The sequence below is a fragment of the Emiliania huxleyi genome (assembly GCF_000372725.1).
Source record: "Emiliania huxleyi CCMP1516 unplaced genomic scaffold EMIHUscaffold_289, whole genome shotgun sequence".
Classification (NCBI taxonomy): Eukaryota; Haptophyta; order Isochrysidales; family Noelaerhabdaceae; genus Emiliania; species Emiliania huxleyi.
Window position 1 is genome coordinate 25,985 of NW_005199861.1, and position 7,736 is coordinate 33,720.

Sequence of the window (7,736 nt, forward strand, 5' to 3'; positions counted from 1 at the left end):
AGACGCGTGGGCACTCGGCACCGAGATCGCAAACATCTTCCCTTCGGTCGTCCACGGCGTCTCGCTCGCCGCCGAAGCTGACGCCGACGCCGACGCCGACGCCGACAGCGGCGGAGGGAGTGGCGGGGGGCGTGGCGGCGGCGGCAGCAACGAGGCGGAGCAGGAGCGCTTCTGCTGCCACCAGCCACTGCCCTTACTAGCAGCCATAACCAATAAGTGTTTGGCCAGGCGGAGCAGGAGCGAGTGCACTGCCGAGCCCTTACTAGCAGCCATAACCAATAAGTGTTTGGCCAGGCGGAGCAGGAGCGAGTGTACTGCCGAGCCCTTACTAGCAGCCATAACCAATAAGTGTTTGGCCAGGCGGAGCAGGAGCGAGTGTACTGCCGAGCCCTTACTAGCAGCCATAACCAATAAGTGTTTGGCCAGGCGGAGCAGGAGCGAGTGCACTGCCGACTGCCCTTACTAGCAGCCATAACCAATAAGTGTTTGGCCAGGCGGAGCAGGAGCGAGTGTACTGCCGGGCGCGCGATTGCACGGCGGCGGCGCTCCAGCAGTGGATGCGCAGAGACGCGAAGGCGGCGGCGGCGGCGGCGGCGACCGGCGCGAGCGAGCTGCTCTCGTCCCGCCTCTCCTGTTCACAGCTGCACGCGGTGGAGAGGTGTGAACAGGCGCGAGCGAGCTCGTCTCGTACCACTTGCCGCTGCACCGCCTCCTCGCCGCCCTCCTGTCCCACTGCGGCGTCGCGCTCGGCTTCAGCGAGCGGCAGATGCTCGGCTCCCCGCCCCTCGGCTCCCAGCCCCTCGGCTCCCCGCCCGTCGGTTCCCCGCCCGGAGGAGGCGGCGAGAGCGGCGAGAGCGGCGAGAGCGGCGAGAGCGGCGAGAGCGCGGCTGGCGGGCAGAGCGGCGTCGCGCAGCCGCCGCGCCTCGACGCGCGGTTCGTTAACTAGAAATTAATTAGTTAATTAGGCTCTTAATTAACGGCCTCGATGCGCGCTTCGTGTGCCACCTCATCGACCAGCCGCTGCGGCTGATGGCGCTGCTGGCTCAGACGCGGGCCGGACGGTGGCGGCGCAACGGCCAGCCAACCTCCGAAGCCAGCTGTGCTGTACCGCTCGCCTTATTAATCAACAGTTATTAGCAACTAACAGGCCAGTCCGCCTCGAAGCCAGCTGTGCTGTACCGCTCGCCGGTCTTCGCAGACGCGTTTGCGATGCCTGACTTGCTGCTGCTGCAGCTGGGGCTGGTAGTGCTTGGGCCGCGCCGCTTTCTGTCCGCCGCGGTCCGCCGGTTCGAGGCCTTTCCTAGACCGTTCCTAGACCGTTCCTGGAACCTTCCTGTAGGTCCGCCGCGTGCCGCCGGTTCGAGGCGGGTCCGTTCTGGCGCCGGTTGCTTCCGCGAGGAGGGGGAGGGGGAGGGGGAGGGGGAGGGGGGGAGGAGGAGGCGGAGGAGGCGGAGGAGGAGGAGGTGTTGGCCGAGGACATGCTTCTTCTGATGGCGCACTCTCTCGGAGCGGGCGATGATTGGGGCGGGGACTGGCCAACCGCATTGAATGGATGGATGCCTTAGGTGCACCTCTTCTCGGAGCGGGCGATGATCGGCGAGGACCTGACTGCGTGGGCGAGGCGTTAATTAAGAGTTAATTAGGAGTTAGTCAAGAGTTGATTAGGCGAGGACTTGACTGCGTCGGCGAGGCGGCAGCTCGTGCACCGCCTCGCCTGCACCCACCACGCCACGCACTCCGAGATCTGCTCGAGCATCTCGCGACCGCTGCTCGAGCAACCCCTCCTCCCTCCCGACGCTGCTCTTCACACCGCTGGCTGTGAGGGGCTGGCTGTGAACAGGCACCCCTCCTTCCTCCCGACGCTGCACGCGATCGCAGACTACGTGGCGCCGCAGGGCATGAGCCAGGGGCGGTACACGCTCAAGCGAGAGGCGACCTTTCCTAGACCTTTCCTAGACCTTTCCTAGACCTTTCCTAGACCTTTCCTAGACCTTTCCTAGACCGAGCCAGGGGCGGTACACGCTCAAGCGAGAGGCGAGGGCGGTACACGGTCTGCACTCTGTCCTCGGTCCACCTGCCGGAGAGATTGGCTCAGTACTCAGGCGTGGAGTACGACCTCCTCTACACCCTCTACTCACAGCAGTTAATGATGACTTAGTGGATCTCTCCTCAGGCGTGGGCGGAGTACGACCTCCTCTACACCCTCTACTCGCAGCAAGAGACGATGCGCTCGCACGAGCGCGCAGAACGCCTCGCGCCGCCCGGCAACCGCCCTCCCCTCCCCCTTCCCCCCCCCCCCCCCCCCCCCCCCGAGCGGCACTGGTGTGCGGTCCCTTTGTCTTCACACCCCCGCGCCGTGAACAGGCACCCCCCCGCCCGAGCCTCGCCCTCCGTGCGCAGCCTTCCGCCGCCTGCCCGCCGCCTCGCGCTCTGCCGCGCTGCACGGGTGTTCGCGCATGCCGCCCTCGCCTCAAGCGCTCAAGCAGCGCCGCTAGCCCGCCTCGTTCCTTACTTAGGTTCGTCTACGCCACCCTCGCCGCCGCTGCGTCGCCGGTGGGCCTGCTGAGGGGCGGGGAGAGGTTGCGGCTCTGGTTGACGCGACAGCCGCCACGAGACTAGGCGGGGCGGGTGACGGAGAGGATGCTGTCTGCTGCGGTGCGGCTGCTTACGCTCGCGCTGCGGTGGAGGGGGGAGGGAGAGGCGGAGGCGGAGGAGGCCGGCCGCACCCCCTCTGCTGTGCGCGAGTGCGGGAGGCGCGCCTCGGCTGAGGTGTGAAGGGGGGGCGGCGGTGCTTCGGCCGCAGCTGTGAGCAGCGCGTCTTCACGGCTTGCGGTGTGCATAGGTCGGGTTGGTCATGGCTTCCTCTCACGACATTGTCCGGAACTGCCTCTCCGCTCCTCGCTGGCTGCGGGCCTTCGTGCAGGGAGCGACGGAGGAGGAGGATGAGGCGGAGGAGGAGGAGGCGGGGGAAGGCGGCGGCGAGCTGCTACCTCTGCTAGAGCTGCTCTGTTCGCTCGCGCAAGACGAGAGGTGCCCCCTCCCTCCGCTGCCCCTCCCTCCGCTACCCCTCCCTCCGCTACCCCTCCTTCCGCTACCCCTCCCTCCACTACCCCTCCCTCCGCTACCCCTCCCTCCGCTACCCCTCCCTCCACTACCCCTCCCTCCGCTACCCGTCCCTCCACTACCCCTCCCTCCACTACCAAACCCTCCACTACCCCTCCGCTACCCCTCCCTCCACTATACCGTGCTGCACGCCACGCGGCTGCTCCATTGCTGATGAGTGGAGCAGGTACCCCTCCCTCCGCTCGGCCGTGCTGCACGCCACGCGGCTGCTGTGCGACGCCTCCGACGCAGCGCGGCACAGGGCGGCGGCGGCACTGCCGGGGCTGCTCGGCGACGCTCCGCCGCCCGCCCTCTCGCCGCAAAAGTCCGAGCTGCTGCAGCGGAAGCGCCAGGCCGACAGAAGCGGCAGGCGGCACCCCTCCGCCCCTTTTAGTTCGTACTCAGCGTCGGGCGATGTGCAGCAGGCGAAGGAGAGGCAGGCGGCGATCCTGCGCCGCTTTGCGCGCCAGCAGGCTGCCCTCGGGATGGCTCAGCCTCCGCACCGCGTGCGAGGGCACGTCCGCGACACGTCCACGGCATGTCCACAGGCGGCCTTCGGCGACTCCACCGGCGGCGGTTCGCCATCCGACGCTGCTGCTGACGCCTCCTCCTCGCCCGCCTCCGACGGCCTCACCGCGCACCCTCCCCCCCCGGCCCTCCCTCCCCGCGCCACGCCGGAGCCCGGCACACACTCTCCGCCCTGCCGAGGACCGCGGGACACGTCCGCGACACTCCGATGACATGTCCGAGACATGTCCCATAGGCGGCCCCGCCCTGCCGAGGGCCAGCCTTGCCGCCTCTTCCTCCGACCAGCCCGACGCCTCCGCGACACAGCCTCCGCCCACCGCCCACCCAAGCAAGGCCGTGCCGCCGCCGCCGCCTTCGCCGCCTCGCTGCGACTACCGCTGCGCTCTCTGCCACGACGAGATGCGGGCTGGTGAGATGCAGTTAATTAGTTAATTAGTCAATTAATCTCTCTGCCACGACGAGATGCGGGCTGGTGAGATGCGAGATGAGAGGCAGCTGAGAGGCAGCCGAGATGCCGCCGATTGCAGCCCAGATGTAGCCCCGATGCAGCCCAGGTGCAGCCCAGGTGCGCCTAGCTTTCCTGTGCTCGCGCCCTTTTCTTTCAGGCGAGCCTGTCCGCTTGCTCGCTCTGAACTAACGAGTGGAGTACTTGGCTTCAGGCGAGCCTGTCGGCTTGCTCGCTCTGGCGCAGCGAGCGCCCGTGCTGTCCGCCCGCGCCACCCGCCGCTCCACTTTCCCGTGGTCGTCGTCAAGGCGAGATGCAGCCGAGAGTCACCCGAGATCTACCCGAGATATGCCGCTCCACCTTCCCGTGGTCGTTGTCTGGGCGCGTCACTGACACTGCACCAAGGATAGCGCGAGCTAGGCAGCGATGAGGACCCGCCCCCCGCCCCTCTGCCCGCTGTGGTCGTCGAATGGTACCTTATACTTCTCGACGATCTCGCAGGTCCGACCCGCCGCTCTGTCCGGTCGCCGACGAAGGGAGCGAGGAGAAGGCGGGCGGCGGCGGCGAGGGCCGGGGAGGTGGGGGCGAGGCAGGCGGCGAGGGAGGCGACGGGGGAGGCGGCAACGCGGCTGCGGCGGGCGGAGGCGGCGGTGGCGACGTGGCGGGGGGCGGGGCGGCGGAGGGTGACGATGCCGAGGCGCGGGAGACGGAGGTGTTTGTGTCGAACGAGGCGGCACCCGCCGACGCGGCGCTGTGGGCGTGAGCAGCGTCTCATCACAGCCGCCACCTGTGAACAGGACCTGCTCGCCGATTCGGTGCTGCAGAGCGTGATGAATGCCATGCACCGCCAGCAGGAGACACTTCCTAGACACTTCCTAGACACTTCCTAGAGCGTGATGAATGCCATGCACCGCCAGCAGGAGACACTTCCTAGACACTTCCTAGACACTTCCTAGAGCGTGATGAATGCCATGCACCGCCAGCAGGAGACACTTCCTAGACACTTCCTAGACACTTCCTAGAGCGTGATGAATGCCATGCACCGCCAGCAGGAGACACTTCCTAGACACTTCCTAGACACTTCCCAGAGCGTGATGAATGCCATGCACCGCCAGCAGGAGACACTTCCTAGACACTTCCTAGACACTTCCTAGAGCGTGATGAATGCCATGCACCGCCAGCAGGAGACACTTCCTAGACACTTCCTAGACACTTCCTAGAGCGTGATGAATGCCATGCACCGCCAGCAGGAGACACTTCCTAGACACTTCCTAGACACTTCCTAGAGCGTGATGAATGTCATGCACCGCCAGCAGGAGACACTTCCTAGACACTTCCTAGACACTTCCCAGAGCGTGATGAATGCCATGCACCGCCAGCAGGAGACACTTCCTAGACACTTCCTAGACACTTCCTAGAGCGTGATGAATGCCATGCACCGCCAGCAGGAGACGCAGCCGAGAGGCAGCCGAGGTGCAGCCGAGGTGCAGCCGAGATGTAACATGCACATGTGCCCCCGCAGGAGACCGACAAGCTGCTCGCCGCCTCCCCCTCCATGCCGCCGCCACCCTCCGCCGGGGACCCGGAGATGGCCGCCTGGCTCTCGGTCCCGGCCTCTGAGGCGCGGGGGCTCTCCGCGCGGCCGCGGCTAACTGCCCGGTGAGCTCGTTCCTCTGGCGGAGTGACAGGCCGGGCTGCACCTTAGGCCGGGCTGCACCTCCGCTCGTGCGGCCACGCTGTGCACGAGGCAGTGCCTCTTTAGCTCTAAAACTCGTTACCTCGCCCGCACCACGCCCGCACCTCGCCCGCACCTCTTACCTCGCCCGCACCTCGGCTACACCCCGGCTCTCACCTCGGCTCCGCTGCATCTCCGCTGCACCTCGGCTGCACCTCGGCCGCGCCTCCGCTGCACCTCGGCCGCGCCTCGGCTCACCTCTGCCGCGTTGCTCACGAGGCGTGCCTCTCGCGCTGCATCGGGTCGCTGCGTCTCGAGGGCCGCCGGCTCGACGAGGGCTGGACGTGTGCAGGACATGTCCACGACACGTCCGAGAGGTGTCCCGTAGGCCACCGGCTCGACGAGGCGGAGTGGACGTGTCCAGGACATGTCCACGACACGTCCGAGAGGTGTCCCGTAGGCCACCGGCTCGACGAGGCTGAGTGGACGTGTCCAGGACATGTCCACGACACGTCCGAGAGGTGTCCCGTAGGCCACCGGCTCGACGAGGCTGAGTGGACGTGTCCGGTCTGCCGCCGCATCTCAAACGCCCTCCTCCACCGCCCTGACGGCTGCGGTGTGAATGGCGCCTCTTCATACCTGCAACCGTGAACAGGTCCTCCTCCCCCTCGACCTCTCCACCGCCCCGCCGCACCCGCACCCAGCTCAAGCCGGACCGGCGGACGAGGCAGCCGAGGCGGCGGACGCGGAGGCGGGAGGGCTGCTGCAGTGGCTGCGGTCCGACGCGTGGCGCGAGGAAGACGGCGGCGGCGACGGCGGCGACAGCGACGGAGGCGACGGAGGCGACGGAGGCGACGGAGGCGACGGAGGCGACGGAGGCGACGGCGGCGGTGGCGACGGAAGTGGCGGCAGTGGCGGCAGTGGCGGCGGCAGCAGTGGCGCAAGCGGCGGTGGCTGCAGCGGCGGAGGCGGCAGCAGTCGCCCCACGACGTCTGCCCTCTCTGACCCGCGGGCGGACCTTTCCTAGACACTTCCCAGACACTTCCTAGACACTTCCCATAGGCTCTCTGACTCGCAGGCCGACCCGCCCGGTGGCAGTGGTGGCGGTGGTGGCAGCGGCGCCAGTCCGTGGCGGAAGCAGCTCGAGGCGTTCTGCTTGAAGCTGCGCGGCATCAGCACCGAGCAGACCAGGTGGCTGCTGTGAACAGCGGCTGGTCACACCCCCAGCTGTGAACAGGCATCAACACCGAGCAGACCAGGCGGCTGCTGCAGCTGCCTCCCCCTCCCTCTCTGGGCGACACCGCCCCCCTGCTCATCGCCTCCGTCGCAACTTCGTGCGCCGTCATCGGCGCGTCGCAACCAGCCCCGCCCGCTCCTTCCGCCTGCTCCGCCGCCTCGTCCGCCTCCGCCGGCGACCCCGCCGCCACGGCCGCAGCTTCGGCGCCGGCGTCACTGCGGCCGAGGCCGGAGGAGGACGGCTTCTTCACACCGCCCGCTGTGAACAGGTGCCTTGGGAGGCGGCGACACTCGACGCGCTGCAGCGAGGCGCTCGGCGAGGTGCTGGCCGCCCGTGACCGCGACACGTCCACGACGCGTCCGCGACATGTCCGCTTGCAGGCGGGTTGGGCGAGGTGCTGGCCGCCGCGAGAGCGGCTGTTTCTGGCAGCGGGGGGGGCTTGTTGCGTCGCCGTCTGGCGGGGCTGCTGTCTTCCTCCTCCCCCCTCTCCGCCGGCGCTTGCCCGCCCCTCCTCCCTCCAGCTGCTCCTCTCTTCTTCACAGCTCTGACTGTGAACAGGTGCCTCGCCCCTCCTCCTCGACCCCCTCCACCTCCTCGCCTCTGCGACTGTCCTCTGGCCGACCGAGCGGTGGCGGGCGGGAGGCGAGTGGCGGCGGCTGCTGCAGCTCTGCGTCGCGAGCGGAGCGGTCCACTCGCCCGTCCGCCGAGCGGCTACCAGTACTTGACCAGCATCGAGCAGTTCTTCACGC

The 7,736-nt window shown here is 68.0% G+C and overlaps 1 protein-coding gene across 1 annotated transcript in view; it reads left to right on the forward strand.

The window, feature by feature from the left end:
* Positions 1–1,209: 1,209 nt before the first annotated feature.
* The window catches only part of EMIHUDRAFT_457972 (hypothetical protein), a gene marked incomplete at both ends in the record, with an annotated part of 8,762 nt that continues 2,235 nt past the window's right edge, over positions 1,210–7,736 (forward strand). The window contains 5 exons of the mRNA XM_005775926.1: positions 1,210–1,286; positions 1,841–1,912; positions 2,001–2,043; positions 2,620–2,681; positions 3,290–3,620. Coding sequence (XP_005775983.1) covers positions 1,210–1,286; positions 1,841–1,912; positions 2,001–2,043; positions 2,620–2,681; positions 3,290–3,620 — 585 coding nt within the window. The remainder of the gene's footprint in view (positions 1,287–1,840; positions 1,913–2,000; positions 2,044–2,619; positions 2,682–3,289; positions 3,621–7,736) is intronic.